At 32.3% G+C, this 21,166-nt stretch overlaps 1 protein-coding gene across 1 annotated transcript in view; it reads left to right on the top strand.

The window, feature by feature from the left end:
* LRP1B (LDL receptor related protein 1B) overlaps positions 1 to 21,166 on the top strand; it is a 2,318,354-nt gene that overhangs the window by 1,792,829 nt on the left and 504,359 nt on the right. The window contains exon 42 of the mRNA XM_053597274.1: positions 17,491 to 17,680. Within this exon, the coding sequence (XP_053453249.1) occupies positions 17,491 to 17,680 (190 nt within the window). The remainder of the gene's footprint in view (positions 1 to 17,490; positions 17,681 to 21,166) is intronic.

Here is a 21,166-nt window from a genome sequence, read left to right as displayed (position 1 = left end):
GTGTCAAATGGTTTATGAAGTGAGTGTATGATGCCCCATAATCATATCATTGTATACACTTATGATTTAATAAAAAAATTAAAAAAAAAAATAACAAAAATGCTGACACATATTGGGCCTTTTGTTCTAGGCTCTATTCTAAATACTTAATAAATGTGAACTCACATAATTATCACAAATACCTTATGCATTTGGACTCTTACCATTCCTTTTATTACAGACAAGAAAATAAAATACAGAAGGCTAAATGATTTTGTCCAAGATTACATAGCTGATAAAGCAAAAGTGCAGGAATTCAAAGCCACTGTCTTAATCCAAAGTTTGTGCTCTTATTACTTTATATGCCTCTACAAAATGCTGGTCTTGGGCATATAAGAATTAAAGCATACATGCACAGACCTTGCTTTCAATAATTTTAGAAATACATATCAGTTTATTATTCCATAAATAATTAAGATGTTTGCACAGTGATTGGAACTTCGCTTAATGTATGGTGTACAACTCAGAACCAGACAGATATGTTTCCTGCCCTTGTTCCAGTCAGTGAACCAGACAAAAACAACACAAACAATAAAAAAATTCTACTATATTATGAAAGAAATAAACAAAGACAGAGAAAAAGAATTAGGTGAGATGGATAGGCAATTCTGTAGTCAAAGAATGTTAGGCCTGGGGAAGAAAAAGGTAGTGTAAACTACTGCCAAGAATAAAGCCTCTTCTTTTAAGGTCTTATGTCTGTAAAAGAAGACCCCTTTATTGTGGCTATACTATAATAAGTGAAGTAGGGAGAGTACCTTGATATGGGCTTAAAAAGAAAGGCAAGGACTAAATTAAATTTTATTACATTTTGTTGTAAACAGGTCATCATTGAAAGATTTTAAGCAGGGCAGAAATGCTATAGATGATTTATGATCACCTAGATTTTCTGGATAGAGAATGGATTGACTCAACAAAAATGATATTTGGGAGGTTAGTTAGGATCAGAAGGTCTGGCAAGAGGTGATAACAGTGGAAATGGAAAACAAAATGGAAATACTCAATATATGCTTTGGTGATAAAATTGAAAGCATTTACTGATGGAGTGTATGTAAAAAGTAAGTAAAAGAGAAGATAGAAAGTTGCTGCATGTGTAGTTTAGTAACCAGATGAATACTATTTACTTAATTAAGCTTGGAGTTCTAAATTTTTTTCTACACATATTTTATGCTGAGATATTGAAACACCCAAATATATGTTAATTTATGTTTTGATATAGGTATAAAATTTAGGTTAGAAATATGGACTAGAAATAAAAGGATGTAGATGATATTTAATGCCATGGAAATGGAAGAGATCACATATGGAAGCAAGTAGAAAAGGAAGAGAGGAGGAGACTAAATGAAACCTTAAATAATACCTACATTTTGAGGTCGGGTGTAGGGTTTGCTCACAAAAGGAATTGGGAAGGAGATATCAAAGAGATGAGAAAAACTGAAGAGTAAAAAATTGCATGTAAAAAACCACTCTTGACAAGGTTTCAAGAGGGAGGAGGAGAGTCAACAGCTAAATAACTAAGATGAAGAAAGTGTACGTTGGATTTAGCAGTAGAAAAATTGCTAAATTATTGTTATAATTGTGAATTATTAGGTTATCTTGAGAAAAATAGTTTCAGTGAAGTGATTGTGGTACAAAGTCAATGCTGGGCTCCTAGAGACCCCTTTTAAAAACTACAACTTGTGGTTTACGCAGCAAACACAATGTAACCTAATCATTTGTACCCTTATATCAATCTGAAGTTTTTCTAAAAATCGAGTTTTTATTTACATACAATTAACTTTACCTATTTAAAGTGCAAAAAAAAAAAGTCATTTTTTAATTGAACTTGAATGAGAAATGAGGACAACACATTTGAGAAATTTACCTAATGAAGAAGCAAAGGATGGATTAGTGACTAGAGTAATTTGTGCATTTTGAATATGATTCAGTAAAATGGGAGGCTTTTTGATGTAGGAAAGAGCAAAGAAAACTAAAGGACCAATGTTCTTGAGAAGGGTAGAGAGAACCAGGAGCGAGTTTCCTTATTACAGAAAGATAGACATGGGGTGTAGGGGTAGAATTGGTGTGCTCCCACCTAATAGGCACAATGGGACATATCCTGGGTGAAGGGCACTATTACAACAGGGACCTTACCTAACAAACACAAACATTGTAACCTAAAGGTTGATACCCTCCTTTTAATCTGAAATTAAAAAAAAAAAAAAAAAAGACATTTTCTTCTTTTAAAGAAGGGGACAAGATACAAAAAAGATAAGTTTGGTGGGAAGTTAAGAGGTATGCTATGGATGATAAATTTTTGTATCAATAGAGAGTGCGAATAATTGTTTTCTTAATTTTATTATTATTTTTAATTAATTATTTTTTATTAAATCATAACTTTGTACATTGATGCATTTATGGGGTTCAGGGTACTACTTCGATATACAATGTGAAATGTTTACATTGAACTAAGTAACACATCCGTCACAATTATACTCATTTCTTAATAGTTTCTTAATTTTATTTTTTCTATGTGTTTCTATTAAATGTAAATAGTACATATTTAAAATTTTGACAATAGGAAAAAACCCATAAGTTAAAAAATTTTGAAGCGAGAGGGTTGTTATGACATTGTTCTCTTAAATTTATCAATTTGATAATATAAATAACTCTATACTCTCTTAAATAGTTAATGTTTTCAAGCAAACTACAATTATAAATGCTTAAATATTTGGATTCTTTTTGTTCATCTCTTAATGGTTAATCTCATTAGTTTCTTCTTGGATTCCTGATAATAATAATTTGAAAATCTCAAGGCAAATGACTATATGTAATTATATTATTGTACAAAGAATTTCACTCTCAAATTCATATTGAAAAGGTATTAGTTCAAAAATATATATGCTTTTTATAGCGTCAACGTGTGACTACTTTAGCTTTTCTCTAAAAAATGCACTACTATATATGAAATACTTTTGAAAGAAAAGGTTGTACTGAAGCTCTTAAGTTTAAGACCAACTATTTATCACCACAACTTCAAACAGCCAAGAACTAGAGGAGTAGCAAAGGGATGCCTGAGATCACATGTCCTCCATTCCAATCTGCTCTACAGAAACCCATCAACAGAAGGGAAAAGGGAGGGTAATGCAGAGAATTTTACTAGATCAGGATGGCATAGAAAAAGTGACACTGATTCAAGTCAGAGTAAAGACAAGATATAAAACATATAACTAAAGAGTTATAATTAAAAAAATTATCCAGAAGGCTGAGTTAGACAACAGATGATGTTTTGAACATGAGAGAAGACTGAAGCAGCAAATGTGACCCCCAAGTCAGAAGCAAAGTAACACAGAAAAAAAAATGGCTACTGGTAGTCTTGGACCAAATGTCTGAAGAGTAAAGGACAAAATTGAAAGAAGGAAGAAAAGAAGAAATGCATAAATTAATGGCTGAATGAAATAATGTGATTCTGGTGTAGAAGTCAACATTGGAACTGCCCTTGAATATATTCAATTTAGAGGACCCTTACCCATTCTGGGGTGGGAATCCTAATAGCTATGATTATAGCAACAGAGGCTACATGTATGTGTTCTGTCTAATTAATAATTTGTATTTCCTTTATTATTTAATTAATGATGCACAGTTGACAAATACCCAGCAAGTACATTTCTTGAAATGATTAATTTATTACTAGAGGATAGCTTCACACTAGATATTATGCTGCATTTCTGAGCCCACCCAACTTAGGTTCTAAATTCCCAAAGACCTCAATTCTATGCCCCTTTCAGGACTGTGCTTCTGAGGCCTGCGTATTTTCTTCTTCTGTGGACAAAATGCCTACATTTTATGCCCCTGCCTCTTTAAAAATAGACTATAATAACACAAAATAAAGTATCAATCATTAATAACTCAGGAAGCTATTCTCCAGGGGTCTAATTAAGCAGTGAACATCTGGAGACAGCTTTAAACCAAGAGAACTCATATTTAATAACAGTATATGAGAAACTTGAAAGGACATCTGGGACTTAGTTTGGATAAGAAGGCCTTCCTAATTTCTCTTGAATCACTGTGGGATTATCATCTGTTCATTTTTTAATAAATCTGATTATTTCGAATTGTCTAAATTGATTGAGGGAAATGAGGGATCCTAATCAGCTCCTGGAAATGGACAGAGACACTTATTTCTCAAGCATTTTCTTATTCATGTCTTTGGCCTGAGATTTAGCTCAATTTTTGATAAAAGAAATGATAATGCATTCCAAGTCATTTTTAAATTATATTTCTTAAACAGTGGCTGTACAATCTGTTTTTTCAGCTTTTCCCCAGAGGGTAAAGTATGGCATACCTGAAAGTATAGGCACTTTTGAATTCATGCTCTTCTCTGGGAGCTCAAGATACACTAATGTTAATTAAATCTTCCTAAAGTCAATGTTTATCTTCTGTGACTCCAGAAGGACTGGAGTGTTATCAACCATAGACATAATCTTTTCATGGCTTGTATTCTTTGCTTCCTGTGGTGGTGATCTGAGATGAGGCACTTGTTGAGACATACTGAGTTCATGTAAAGATTTTCAGATGGGTCTGGAGTCCTCACTGAAACTTAAATCTTGGATGTTTCTAAGCCCGAAAAACAAAAAAGAAAACAAACAAAAACCTCTGGATTAAAAAAAAAAAAAAAAACACTGCCATTTAAAAGCTTCAAGCTGTTTCAATCTGCTTCAATGTTCTTTAGGGAAAAATAAATCCTTTGTTTTGGAATAAACAAATAGGCTTACTTTGTTATGCAATGTGAAGCAAAGACTCTCCTGTCAGGGACATATTTGTGGTGCTCTGGTTTGTGGAACTAAAACTGCCTGGGGGTGATAATAAAAATTGCTTTGTTAAAGACAGAGTTGCTTCTCTGTAAACAAGTTTGATTTTTGAAAAAAATGTGTTTTAGTAAGTAGGATGATAAGGACAAAAATGAAAGAAGGATGGTATTATTCCCCACTCAAAATCTTTGAATGGCTTGTATCTCCTCTTATTGGAGAAATGAGAGTCTAGAGTTAATAGATCCACACTAATGAAATGTGGAATTATTGTAATACTTTGGCCACAAAAAGATTGAAGTTCAGGTGGTTGAGAGTGTAATAGCTTTATAGACATGTTCACTCACTGGAACCCATAGGATTCATAGCTACCTGATTTGACATCCTTATTCCATTGTATATTCTAACTGATAGTTTTTGTACATGAAATGATTGTTGATTTGGGGTATTTATTGACCTGCCATCTTACCTAACTCAATTGTTTTCCAGTAGATTCTCTGTGTTTTCCAAGTGTTCATCTGAAAGAAATGACAATTTTTGTTTGCAGTAGAATTGCTCCTCCTTTTTTAAATTGTTAGACTGTAATGCATATTTTTAATTTCTTTAATTTTTAGTAAATTAGACTGATAGCAAAAATACTGACCTTTTTAATAGTTAAAAGATTTGAGGACAAAGTGTACAAGTACTAAGTTACTGCTGTGGTTTAGGTGTGTTCAGGGTTGCCACTTCTAGTATTTGACAGTCAGAACTGAGTCATCCCCAATCAGAACGGATATCAAGTTGTTAGATTTTTCCCTTTCTAGTACCTTCTAGTGGTACACATCAGTCCTTTTGTATGATTTTCTAATGGCCTTAAATAATGCCAGGCAATAAAAATAAAAGACTATACTAGAAAGAACTTTTAGATAATAATTTTACTGTATGTATTAATATATGCATTAATGTGGAAGAAAAAACCCAAACTATAAATAACTCTTAAGTCTTAAAACCAGAGAGGTGGTCTAATTCATAGTAAACAGTTCATATTAAAACATATTACATTCCATTCATCAATTGAATAGTTAGGAAAAGAAAAATAATACAATTAATAATTAGTAAACTATTCTGATAAGGTAGATTCAAGAGAAACAACTAGGTGCTTAAATTTTGTGTAACATCTTTACTGGCTAATAACTAAACGATATCCACATACTCAAATGCCTTAAAATAACTTCATATCATATTGCCCTGTATGTAGACATATAAATATGAGAGAGAGAGAGATATCTTTTGGACCTTAACAACAACCTGTCCTCTGAATAGGTTCTTAATAGAACTACCAATATTTATAAAATTAGAACTTAAATTCGACCAATTCATTTATGTTTATTCTTACATCATTTTATTCATTTCCATCAAGACAACTCCAAATTTACATTATTGATATGCAATTTACAAACCATACAGTTCAACCATTTAGAGTTGAATGGTTTGTAATATATAGTCACAGAATTGTGAACCATGACAACCTTCATAACCTTCAATTTGAACACATTTTTATCACCCCTCCCCAAATCCTCAAACCCCATACCATTTAAAAGTCTTTTCTTATTTCACACTACCCCCTTATACTCCTTAACCGCAGGCAACTACTAATTTACTTTCTGTCTTTAAAGATTTGCCTATTTCATATAGGTGAAATTATATAGTGATTTATGTATGTGTATGACTGCCTTCTTTCACTTGTTATAATATGTTCAAGGTCCATCCATTTTTAGCATTTATCAGTGCTTCACATTTATAATACCATGTGTGGATGTTCTGCATTTTGTTCATCCATTCATTAGTTAATTGACGTGTGGGTTATTTCTGCTTTTGACTATGATGAGCAAAGCTGCTACCAACATTTTGGGTATGTATGGATGTGTATTTTCATTTATCTGGGTCATATACTTACCAGTGGAATTGCTAAGTTATATGGTAACTATATGTTTAACATTTTGAAAAACTGCCACTGTTTTACAAAGATGCTATACCCTTTTACATTTCCACCAACAACATATGTTGTTCCAATTTTTCCACATCTTTACAAAATCTTATTATTTTTATTGTTGTTATAATGGATATGAAAAATGATTTTGATTTGTATTTCTTTGATGGCTAATAATGTACATCATTTTTCTTGTGCATATTAGCTATTTGAATACCTTTTTTGAGAAATACTTATTAAAATTTCTTGTCCATATTTTTGATTCTATTGTTTCTTTATGTTGAGTATACAAAGTTTCTTTATATATTCTAGATACATGTTTATTTTCACATAAATGATTTGCAAATATTTTCTCCCATTCTGTGAGTTGGCTTTTTACTTTCTTGATGGTGTCTTTTGAAACTTTAAAGTCTTTACTTTTGATGAACTTAACAGTGTTTCTCTTGTCATTTGCACTTTTGGTGTTGTGTTTAAGAAAGCTTTACCTAACCCAAGAGTATGGATGTTCACTTATGTATTTTACTGTAAAAATTTTATAGTTTATCTTCGACTTCTAGGTTTAAATTGCATTTTGAATATATGTGTGTGAATGATTAGGAAGTGATCTAACATTATGTTTTGTTTGTGGATATACAGTTGTTGGAGCAACATATGTTAAGAAACATTATTTCCTCATTGAATTTTTCTGATACCCTTGTCAAAAATCAATTGACTAAAATTGCAAGTGTTTATTTCTGTATTATCAAATATATGTCAATGATTAGTATTTCTGTCTTTGTAAAAATACGACTATTTTGACTACTGTCATTTTGTATTAAATTTAAAATAAGGAAGTGTGAGTCCTCTAACTTTATTCTTTTTTTTTTCAAGATTGTTTTGAGTCTTCTGCATTTCCTTTTTTTTCTTCTTATTGTTTGGGATTCATTGAGGGTACAAAGAATTAATTTACACTGATTGTATTTGTTAGGCAAAGTCCCTCTTATAATTGTGTCCCACCCCCAAGAGGTGTGCCCTACACTCTTATCCTCCATCCTCCTCCCTCTTCCTGCCTACCTGCTCCCTCCTTCACCTAACCCCCACCTACTGCTTTAATTTTAGAATTTAGTACATTGGATTCTTGTTTCTCCATTTTTGTGATCCTTTACTAAGAAGAATGTGTTCCAACTCAGTCCAGGTTAATACAAAAGATGTAAAGTCTCCATCTTTTTAATGGCTGAATAGTATTTCATAGTATACATATACCACAGCTTCCACATTTTGGCAATTGTAAACTGAGCTGCAATAAACAGTCTAGTGCAAATGTCCTTAAGAGAAAAAAAATTTTTTTTCTTCTGGGTAGATGCCTAGTAATGGGACTGCTGCAGGATCAAATAGGAAGTCTAATTTGAGTTCTTTGAGGATTCTCCATACTTCCTTCCAAAAAGGTTGTATTAGCTTGCAGTTCCACCAGCAGTGTAAAAGTGTTCCCTTTTCTCCACATCCACACCAACATCTGTAGCTTTGAGACTTTGTGATATGGACCATTCTCACTAGGTTTAAGTGGTATCTTAGGGTGGTTTTGATTTGCATTGCTCTGATAACCAGGGACAATGATCATTTTTTTCATATGTTTGTTAGCCCTTGATCTGTCTTCATCAGAGAAGGTTCTGTTTGTATCTCTTGCTCAGGGGTAGATAGGATTGTTGACTCTTTTTCTGTTGATTAACTTGAGTTCTCTGAAGATTCTAGTTATCGATGCTTTGTCAAATTGATACTCTACAAATATCTTTTCCCATTCTGAAGGTAAGCTTTGCTTGTTGTGTCCTTAGCTGTCCAGAAGCTTTTTAGCTTAAGTCCAATTTGTTAATTTTTTTGTTGTTGTTGTAATGGCTGCTGAAGTCTTTGCCATAAACGCTTTCTGCAGTCCAACATTGTCACAAATTTCCCCTCACTTTCTTCCAAGATATTTCTCTTTCATGTCTTGGATTTAAGTATCTCATCTATCTTGAGTCAATTTTTGTAAGGAGTGAAAGGTAGGGGTCAAGTTTCAGTCTTTTACGTGTGGTTATCCAATTCTGCCAGCACCATTTGTTAAATAGGAATTCTTTTCTCCACTGTATGCTTTTGTTAGGTTTATCAAAGATCGGATGGCAAGTAAAGACTGGTTTTAACTCTAAATTTTCGAATGTGTTATATGTTATGACTCTATCTTTGTGCCAATACCATGCTGATTTGATTACTTGTGGACTTGTAATACAGCCTAAAGTCTGGTAGAGTGATGCTTCCCACAGTTTTTATTACTAAGAATAGCCTTAGCTATACAGGATTTTTTCTGGTTCCATACAAAATGAAATGCTATTTTTTCCAGTTCTTCAAAATATGATGTTGGTATTTTCCTTTTATGTTTCTGATAGATAGGCACTGGAACATTTGAATAGTTTCACACATTCCATACATTCATATGGTTTCTTTCCAGTATGAATTCTTTCGTGTACTCTAAAGTAACTATAATGACTGAAGGCTTTTGCACAGTGCTTACAATGATAGGGGTGTCTCCTCAGTGAGTTGTTTCATGTCTTTGAAGTGACTTGGGAGATTCAAAGCCTTTCAGACATATCGTACATTTATGAAGTTTATCTTCAGTGTGTGTTATCTTGTGTCCCTGATAACGTCTCAGAAGACAAACCTTTTTCCCACATTGCTTACAGTCATGGGTTTTTTTTCCAGTGTGAGTCCTTTCATGTAGTCAAATGTGACTGGAACAGCTGGAGGCTTTTCTACATAGTTTAGGCTTTACCATATTGCTAATATTCATATGGCTTCTCTCCAGTGTGAGTTCTTTCATGTATAAGGTATAAACTGTGACAAAGACTTTCCCACAAAACTTAACACTTATAAGGTACATCCCCCTATGTCTTACCATGTGCCTTTCAATGTTTGAGAGGGAAACAAAGGGTTTGTCATATTCCTTATAATCACAGAATTTCTCTGCAGTGTGAGGCTTTTTATGTGTTTGAATGGAGGCACTATAACCCATGGTTTTCCCACACTATTTACCCATATATGGCTTCTGTCCATGTTCCTGAAACTTATGTGATTTGTGTCTAGTATTAGCCGTGATACAGCAATTAACAGATGAATGATCATTGTTGTCTCTTGCACATGGCTATACCTGGTTTTCCTCCAGGGAGAGTTTTCTTGTTTACAGTTACCATCTGGAGTCCTTTCTACCATATGGCTTCTTAGATTTCCTTTGGGATTTTGGGGATGATCTTCAGTGTTCTTCTTTTTTCCCATTTCCTGGCTTCCCTGGTGTCCCAGAATCCTTTCTAGGGCTCCTGTTATCACAGTAGGACAAGGCATGGCAGGGGCCCCACAACCCATGAAGAAGGCCAGTCAGGCAGGACCCAGAGCGCCAGCAGCACTCAGTTGCATTTTTGAAATTTTTCTGGGCCCTTTGCATTTCCATATGCATTTTAAGTCACTTTGTCAATTTCTATGAAAAAGTCACTTTAAATCTATTGGTCTGTTTGGATAACATTGCCATTTTCACAATGTTAAGCCTTCCAATCAATAAACACATCTTTTCATTTATTTAAGTATTCATTAATTTCTTTCAATGATGGTCTGTAGTTTTTGTAGGTTTTTAAAAAATTATAATTATTTGCTAAGCTTATACCTAAGTATTCTATTTTTTAAATGTTATTATAAATGAAATTTTCTTAATTAAATTTTTGGTTGTTCATTGCTGTTTTGTGGAGATATATTTTTGTGTTTTGAAATAAGATTTTTGCATGTTGCTATTATACCTTGTACCCTAGCTGAAGATTTTTATTAGCTTTAATAATTTTCTTCTAAATTATGTAATGTTTCATGTATACAAGAACTTGTCATCTGCAAATAGAGATGGTTTTACTTCTTTCTTTTTAATATTGATACCTTTTCTTTATTTCCTTCCTTTTCCTCTCCCTCTCTACCTGTCTTCCTTCCTTCTTTCTCTCCCTGTCTGTACTCTAATAAAATTTTGGGTAGAAGGGTAAGAATGGGCTTTCTTGCCTTGATCCTTGTCTTTAGGGGAAAGGTTCATTTTTTTTTTTTGATCAGTAAATATGTGAGCCTTGAGTTTTTAGATTCCGTTTATCAAATTAAGGTAGTTTCTTTTTATTCCTAGTCATTGAGTATTTTCATAATGAAAGTGTATTAGATTTTGTTGAACTTATAGTTCAGCCATGTCGAATTATTGGCTCAAGAAGCTGAATGCTAGAAGAAACATGGTGTATCTCACACACACACACACACAAATAAAGGAGTTATTAGAGGATTTGTACAGAAAGGCAAAGTATAGGCAAAAATTAAGTTAGTCATGTTTTGTTAGGCTCAAAGCAATGTACAGTTATGTGCATTACATGTAGAAAGTTCAACTTCAGATACGAATTTTGAAGTGGACACAGGATCCCCTTTTCTTGGGAGTTGAAAAGTTAAGGTAGAGGTGGAATATTGTGTCCTAAAGATTCTTACTTTAAGCATTGCACCTGTGTTAGAAATTGCACCTGCTTCTCTGTGTCAAAGTGACTTGGAATCTCCAAAGAAGATTTGGATGCTTCACGCTACAGACATAATTTCGAACAAAAAACTCTTGATATCCTCTGGCTTTAGAGAACAATTCAATAAGTAAGAAAGTAGAACAAATTCCATGAAAAGGTCACTATGACATGTTATAATTGTAGCATGTCCTTGGGAAAGATACTACTAACATTGCAACTGAATTTTATCTGTGACTATTATCCCAGTCACATGAATAGCAATGTTTTGTACTTGTAGCACCCAACCAAGAATATCTTTCACTGCCTTTGTCATTTGATAAGTTTTTATCCTGCATTTAGAACATTTTATGAACAGAAAGGGGCTATTTTCCTTTTTCAATAGTGACGAGATAAAAAGGTATGTTCTCTATGAAATGAAGTTCTTTGAGTAGCTATCAGAGCAGTGGTTTCTCTGCCAGGCTATTAGGATCAATTTCCTTACCATTCCTGTGAAAACTAGCCATGGTTCTGAGTTATTTGTCTGTCTTGTATTTTTTTTCTTTTCTTTCTTTTTTTTTTTTTTTTTTTTGATGAGCTGACCTCTCCTCCTTAGTTCTATAAAAACACATTAGGACTTACTCTTCTTAGTTCTACAAAATACATCAGGACCTCACTTACGCTTTGTCAAACCCAATTCCAGCTCAAAATGGATGGAAGGGAAGGAAATGCTTTTTGCTTGTTTGTTTGGTTTTTGGTAAGTGCATGAGGTGAGAAGGTGGTATTTTTACTGGTTAATGTTTTACACTTCTAATATAATTTTTATTCGGGTGGAAAATAAGGAACTGTGAAATAGCACTGATATAGTCATTTTCATAATTAGGTCTATACTACTTCATGGAGTAATATGAATCTTTAACTTTGTATTGCTTTACTCTGTTCAATATTTCAGATTTGGTTGAATAGATACGTTATTTTATTTTTATTTTCAAATTACTTAATTGTCTCCCAGGACCAGGACCGTAAAGAAAAGTTCTTATTTTGGCTGTTCAATGATTTAGGAACTTCAAAATTCAAACACATGAATATGTGCACACACAAAAACACACATGCCATATGCTTTCACACTGTTGTTAAATCCTTATAAAATAGAAAAGCTGTCTTATGTTATTTCAACTAAAATATTTTTTTTGTAATTTTTAAAACAGTGTATATTTTTAGGCTTTTTAGTGGCAAATATAATTTTATGTCTTTCTTTTCGAGAAGGACATTACTGATTCAGTTTAAGTGTACATTCAAGTTATCATATATTACAAAAATAAAATAAAATAGTTAATTGGATATTATGAGAAATAGAGATCACGCTTCATTTTTCTGCATGTGGTTATCCAGTTTTTCTCAGCACTGCTTTCAAATAGGGCATCCTTTCCCCAAGGTATGTTTTGTCTGCTTTGTCAAAATCAGTTGGTCATAGCTATATGGTTTTATTTCTGTGTTTTCTATTGCATTCTATTGGTCTATGTGTGTACTTTCATATCAGTACCGAGTTGATTTGGTTACTATAGACATGTAGTATAATTTGAGTCATATTTGTTCTTTTTGCATAAGATTGATTTGGCTATTTGGAATCTTTTTTGGTTTCATATGAAGTTTAGGATTATTTTTTCTATATCTGTGAGAAATAGCATTGGGATTTTGATGGGAATTGCATTGGCTCCATAAATCACTTTGGTAATATGCACGTTAACAATGATGATTCTTCCAATACATAAGAACAAACATTTCATTTGTTTGTACCATTTATGATTTTTTTTATCAATGCCTTCTAGTTCTCCTTGTAAAGATCTTTCCCTTCCTTTAAGTATATTTAAGTATATTTCTAGATATTTTATTTTCTTTGTAGATGTTGTAAACGGTATTGAGTTTTTGATTTGACACTCAGCTTGACTTTTATTATTGTATAGAAATGCTATTGATTTGTATAAATTAATTTTGTAGCATAAAACTTTTTTTTTTTTGGCCGGGGCTGGGTTTGAACCCACCACCTCTGGCATATGGGACCGGCGCCCTACTCCTTGAGCCACAGGTGCCGCCCTGTAGCATGAAACTTTACTGAATTTATATTTGACTTCTAGGAGTCTTTTTGTGAAATCTTTAGAGTTTTCTGGGTATAAGATTATGTCAGTGGAAAGCAGGGATAATTTGGTCTCCTCTTTTGCAATCTGGATGCCCTTTATTTCTTTCTCTGGGCTGTTTCCTCTGGGTAGGAATTCCAGTTCTATGTTGAATAGAAGTGCTGATAGTGGGCACACTTGTCTTGTTCCAGTTCTTACAGGGAATGTTTTAAACTTTTTCCCATTCAGTTATGATGTTGGCTGTGGGTTTATCATATAAGCCTTCTGTAAGGTTGAGGTGTTTTCCTTCTATGCTTAGTTTTTTGAGAGTTTTTATCATGAAAGGGTGTTGAATTTTGTCCAGTGCTTTTTCTGCATGATCATCTAGTCTTTGATAGATTGAAAAATTACAGGTAATACCTGAAATCATAAAAATTCGAAGAAAACATAGTAAAAACTCCTTTAGACATTGGCTCAGGCAAAGAATTTATGAGATTTATGAGTAAGATCCTTAAAGCAAATGTGGCAACAGCAAAAATAAATCAATGAGTCTTAATTAAATTAAGAAGCTTTTTCACAGCAAAGAAAATAATCAACAGAGTAAATGGACAGCCTACAGAATGGGAGAATATATTCACAAACTGTAAATCCAATAAAGGGATAATATCCAGAATCTACAAAGAACTTAAACAAATCAGCAAGAAAATTAAAAAAAAAAAAAAAAGACATCAAAAATGGGCAAAAGACATGAACAGAAGTTTTTCAAAATAAGATAGACAAATGACCAACAAACACTTGGTCATTTATCATTACTAATTATCAAAGAAATGCAAATGAAAACCATCTGCCACCTACCCCTCTCAGAACAGCTATTATTAAAAGGTTGAAAAAAAAAATTGATGTTTCATGGTTGCAAGTGAAAAGGCAATGTTTATTTACTGTTAGCAAGCATGTAAATTTGTACAACCACTATGGAAAGCAGTATTGCAATTCCTCAAAGAAATAAAAGTGTTGCTACCATTGATTCAGCAGTCCTACTACTGAATATCTACTCAGAGGAAAAGAAATAATTTTAGAAAAGACAACTGCACCTTAATGTTTTTTTTGCAGCAGCAGAATTCACAATAGCAGAGATACAGGATCAATCTAAGTGCTAATCAGTTGATGAGTGGAAGAAGAAAAAAATATGTATACACACACACGCACACTTAAAAAATAGAATATATGGTGGTGCCTGTGGCTCAACGGAGTAGGGTGCTGGCCCCATATACTGGAGGTGGCAGGTTCAAACCCAGCCTCGGCCAAAAAATAAATAAATATATAAATAAATATTTAAAAAAAAGGAAGAAGAAGAATATATATCACACAGTGCCAAAAATTTTAAGAAAGAAAAAAACTGTATTAAAATTGCAATGCTCAGTATTTAATGATGTTTTTATCTTGTATATTTTATCTTATATGTCTTATAATTGTAAAAGTCAAATGTGGCTTGAGTATTACAATTTTTGGCACAGTTTTTTCCTTTCTTAAAATGTGTATACATTTTTTGTATCCTCTGTATATACACCTTGGAGTACTACTCAGCCATTACAAAGAATGAAATCATGTTTTTTGGAGCAATTTGAATGGAACTAGAAATGATTATCCTAAGTGAAGTATCTCAGGAGTGGAAAAACATATATAAGATGTTCTTGCTAACCAAAGCTCTCATTTATTTGATAATAAGAGCAGTAATGGACTTTGTAAACTAGGAAAGGGGAAGGGTAGAAGAGAGGTGAGGGATAAAATGTCTAACTATGAGGTACAGTGTACACTATTCTAGTAGCAGGTACACTGGAAGCCCTGACTTCAGCATGATACAATTTATCCATGTAAGAAAGAATTTCTATATCCACTAATTTTTTCAAAATAACAATAAATAAATAAATACAATAATAGAGATTGTACCTGGTTAGCGAAATGAGTTTTGTTCTCTAATAACCATGGAATTATATCAACCATAGAAAAGAAGCATCTGCTATATCTCGACATGATACTGATTGGTTTCTTCCTGAATTGGCAGGACAAAGTGACCTGGAGGTAGATTTGTCAAAGTCAGTGGAAGGGATGACACAGAATGAGGGTGGATGAACGATTTTTATTTGCTTGGATTTTTTTCAGATCTATGCCCTTTTCTCATGTTTGTGAATGATGAAAGAATGTAATACTGAAAATACTACCAATAGACTCAACTGCATTTCTGAAATAAATTTGGAAGTACAACAAACCAGCAGTATAGATTATTTAATAATTAATACTTGAAACACCTTTATCAACATCCTACCCACTCAGTCCAAATAGAGTACTATAAAAACTACATAAAAGGGGACAAGGGAGGGGTGATTTGTGTGCTCCCTAATGGGTGTGATGTAAGGGTACATGGCACATCTTCTGGGTGCAGGACGCTACTACAACAGGGACCTTACCTAACAAATGCAATTAAACTAATTATTTGTACCCTCATGTTGATCTGAAATAAAAGTACATAACCACATAAATTTAGCTTAACTGAATATATTACAATTTTTTTCATAATTTTTTCTTCCACCATCCCTAGCCTAGATTGTCATTAATCACTCCCATTAATTTCATATAAATTGTTTTGATGACAAAATTTTGTTTTGATGAGTAAGTGGACGCTTATTCATGGTAAATTACTAAGTTGTACTATTTTCCCAGAGTAAAACAAGCAAAGACTAATGAATTATTTGTTTACAGCTTGGTATAGATCAAAAATAAATATTAGGTGCTATAAACCTATCTCCAATGTTGTTAAGGACATAAGCTTTTAAAAGCAGGCAATCTTAGGGTACAAATTTTGCTTTAATACTATCAGTCCTATAACATCAGTTTCAGTTTCATTTACAAGCAAAGAGGAATAATCAAAGTTCACAAAGTAGATTTATATATACAATAAAATGATGTATGCAAAGGAGCTACCTTTCTAACAGGTAGACAGCATCCAATAAATGGTAGCATTTCATTATATTATTGGATTTCCTGTGTTGCATATAGAAAAAGGAACAAATGACAAAATTTAATGACATGAAATAAACCTGTTCAAAGCTTTGATTATTCTTTTGCATTCCCACAGAATCCTATAGACTCTCCAAACTGAATAGTACACATCGTAAACCTAGAAACAGTTCTTTTCATCTGACTATTTTCATAAGACCTAAATAATTCCTTTAAGAGATTCCTTGAGAGAAAAATAAGAGAAAGGCTCTATCTATTATAATGTTAATTTCTTACTATGGCTGTACAAGGTGTATATATCCTTTGTTAAATTAAATAGGTTAAGATAATTCTGAGGAAAAGAGATAATATGAAGGAAAACTGTTATAATTTTGTTATACTTAAAGATGTACTCAAAGCACATCTGTAAAATTAAAACAGCTACTTTATGTTATTCTAGATATTGGGAAATACAATTTTATGAAATAATTACTTTTATAATTATTCTTAAAGATGTACTCAAAGCACATCTGTAAAAAATAAAACAGCTTTTATACATTATCCTATATATTGGGAACAGAATTTTAAGAAAGAATTATTTTTGTTTTTCACCTTGTAATTTTTATATTTTATGACCCGTGTACTATCATTTATCTTTTTTTCTGACATTTAAAGTATTCCTAAGATGTCAATTAATTTTGTTTTCTTGTGTTTTTTTTTTTTATATCACATTAGTTGGATAGAATCAAGAACTTTCCACATTAACTTATAAAACGTTATCTATTGTTTGATATTTGGAAGTAAACAAATTAAAAACCTCACATTTTTGGGGTTTTTAATTTGTTTGCTGAGAAGTTTAAGTATTTAATGACTTTTTTACAAAAACATTTTCCATGACCAATCACAGCTGTATTTTGCTGTAATCAGCCTACCTATTGTAGCCACCACAATTACTCTACTTTTATTTTGGGGAGTTTGTAGAGAAATGGTTGATAAACAATAGGTATATGTATATATCATACAAGTTTTATCTGTCTAGATGCCATGGTTTTTGCAAATAAAAATATAGAAATTTTTTCTTCCCCCATCAGATGTGGGTTCTGTGGAAGGACTTGCCTATCACAGAGCATGGGATACACTATACTGGACCAGTTCAACCACATCTTCCATCACCAGACACACAGTGGATCAGACTCGGCCCGGAGCTTTTGACAGAGAAGCAGTTATTACCATGTCAGAGGATGACCACCCACATGTACTAACCTTGGATGAATGTCAAAAGTAAGATGTAGTACATTTTAATGTCTTCAGCATAAGTCAAAAGATTATCAAAGTATGGTAATTTTAAAAAGAATTAATTTAAAAAATGAAAGTTTTCTGTGAAGTTCTTTTATAATTCATAAAACTTTTTTAATGTAATAGCATAAATATGTGAATAGAAACTCATCTAAAAGGCTCCTAGATTTTGCAAATAACTTCATTAAAGATACAGGATACAAAATCAGTCTACACAAATCAGTAACATTTCCATATACTGATAACGATCAAGCTGAGAATCAAATATAGAAGGTCAGTCCATGCACAATAGACAAAAAAGAAAACAACACAGGACTACATTTAACCAAGGAGGGAAAAGGTCTCTAGATATCTACAAGAAGTACAAATCACTGACCAAAAAAAAAAAAAAAAAAAAATTATAGATGATGCATACAAATGGAAAAACATTCCTTGTTCATGAATTAGAAGAATCAGTATAATTAAAATGATCATACTGCCCAAAGCAATCTAGAAATTCAATACAATGTCTATCAAATTACCAATGTTGCTTTTCACAGAATTAGAAAAAAATAATCCTAAAATTTATATGGAACCAAAAATATCCTGAATAACTAAAGGAATCCTTCAAACCTGGAGGTATTACATTACCTGACTTCAAATTATAGGAACTAAACTATAACACAAGTTTATAGGAACTAAAACAGAATTGTACTGGTATAAAAATAGACACATACATCACTGGAACAGATTAGAGAACACAGAACTAATTAAAATTTGAACGCTTTAAATTATAGGTGACATCTCCGTGAGAGATCTATTAAAAACAATTTAAAATGAAAGAGAAAATGGAAAAGGACAATGCTATCATAGAAAAGGCATATTAAGAAGACATTCTGGGCAATAGTTGTATTTTATTGAAAGTGTGGGTGATTATATATTGGTTTTGTAATAGTACTTAGTACATTGGATACTTTTTCTTCTAATCTTGAGATACTTTACTAAGAAGAATATGTTCGAGCTGCATCCATGTAAACATAAAAGAGATAAAGCAACAATAAAAAAAATTGGGATACTGCAAAGGCAGTCCTAAGAGGGAAATATATAGCACTGCAAGCCTTCCTCAAGAGAATGGAAAGAGAGGAAGTTAACAACTTAATGGGACATCTCAAGCAACTGGAAAAGGAAGAACATTCCAACCCCAAACCCAGTAGAAGAAAAGAAATAACCAAAATTAGAGCAGAATTAAATGAAATTGAAAACAAAAGAATTATTCAACATATCAATAAATCAAAAAGTTGTTTTTTTGAAAAGGTCAATAAAATAGATAAACAATAAAAAAATTTGTATACAACTATATTTTCATCACTGGTAATTAAAATAGTCTAAACAGTTTGTACCTGTTTTATGGTGTAGTGTACAGACTTTCAAAGTAATACTTATAAAGAATTCATGACAAGAAGATATGGTTAGTCTGCAGTACTGAGTGAGTAAAAACAAAGTAAAAAAAAGTCATGCTGGGAGGATGCCATAAAGAAAGCAGTTACATAGAAAACAGAAGAGCAAAATATAAAAAAACATGTATCTATGGAGTTTCACATTTATTGTATACACAACGTGGTAAGACTTTGTTGATAATTAAAAATTTCTTTTTTTCGTACATGAAACAAATAAACAAAAATTAGACCGAAGTGGCCTTCACTGAGCAGAAATAGAAGAGCCCTTTTTAGGTGTGATGAAAGAAGATTGAAGAATAAAATGCAATGACAGATAATCGCTGACCCTGATCATTTATTTGTCAAAAGAAAGGACTCCGTAAATCACTCAGTGTGAAAATAGTTGTAAATCTGGACACTATTAGAGGTAGAAGTGAGATCATATTTAATTCACTTAACTGAACACTTTCATCTTATCCATGGAAACTCTTTAAGGTTGCAAGATGTAATGACTTTTTATGTAGCTCAAATGACTGTTAGCTCAGAGGGATAAAGGCCTTCTCTGTTCGCACCACTGCCCTGTCACTATCCAGCTTTAGGTTGGCTCAGATGCTTTTATCCTCATGGGTCACCAAAAGAATCTCAGGACAAAATAAATGTCCTACAATAAGAATGAAAGAATTGTTCAAAGGAATTTAAAAGTCAATTTTGAAATAAACATAAGGAAAATAAACATAATCATAATATTATATATGGTAAGTTTCAAGGATAATATATATATGATATTTTTCAAAATTAACACTTGCATCTTGTATTTCGTAAACTATAAATTAGAAGTAAACATATAAAAATATTTTACTTGAAAAATTATTTGTAATTAAAATGTAAAGCAAAAAATGCATTTTTGTCATACACATGCATCAGTGATACATTTAAATCACCATTTTATATTAACTGATTAACACAAATTTTACAATAAAATCCTAAATTCTAAATGGAATTTTAGAATACTATATTTCAAAACTTGGCTTACTTAACTAGTTATTAGTATAAATTTTAATTGCTGTGACTGTATGGGCCTCTGTTTTCTCATCTGTGAAATGAGAAGGTGAAATGCAAGGAACATTAATATCTCCAAATTTCTCTTTTTCAAAAGCCAACAATTAAGAAAATATTGCAGATAAATTGTATATTTAATATCTAACATTGCATGCATAACTTTTAAAATGTTCTAATTAACTGAATTTTTATCCTAAACATTATCATTTATTAGCAAAATTGTAGACAGGTTAAGAAAATAGAATGCCCTTTTTGGTGCTTTTGCAAACACACTGATATGTTTGTAATAGGACAGGTATCTCTGACATACTCACTATAGAACATGATTGTGTTCCGTAGATTAGGTAAAAATTATAGGAAATATTTTAAGAAAGAGCATAATTACCCAGTTTTCCTCAGTGGTTATGGATTATATTTTAAATTAGAGATTAGAAAAAAATTTTGTTATGAATTTTAATATTGTCTGCTAATGAGTTTTTACAAAATACTAAAAAAAAAAACAAAACATTTGTAATAATATTGTTAACTATAATCCTAAACTGCCTTTAAATAATTGTACATGGGACAGATATTATGCTTAAGGATTTGAGATTCATCTCTAGAACTTTAGAAACAATATTGTAATTTATTTAAAAAAAAAATCACAGTAGGCCAGGTGAGGTGGCTCACTCCTGTAATCCCAGCATTTTGGGAGGCTGAGGTGGGCGGATTTCCTGAGCTCATGAGTTACAGACCAGCCTAAAGTGAAACCCCATCTCTAAAAATAGCCAGGAGTTGTGGCAGGCACCTGTACTCCAGCTACATGGAAGGCTGAGACAAGAGAATCACTTGAGTCCAAGAGTTACAGGTTCCTGTGAGTTATGTTGCCATAGCACTCTACTGGGGGCGACAAAATGAGACTATGTTTAAAAAAAAAAAAAATCACCTTAAGGGAGAAAAAAATGAAATATGGGAGTTCATTAACTTTGTAACTCTAAAACACATGCAAAATAGAGTG

Source organism: Nycticebus coucang, chromosome 7, assembly GCF_027406575.1.
Source record: "Nycticebus coucang isolate mNycCou1 chromosome 7, mNycCou1.pri, whole genome shotgun sequence".
Taxonomy (NCBI): domain Eukaryota; kingdom Metazoa; phylum Chordata; class Mammalia; order Primates; family Lorisidae; genus Nycticebus; species Nycticebus coucang.
Note: the sequence above shows the minus strand (reverse complement) of the source record. Positions and strands in the feature narration are given on the sequence as shown.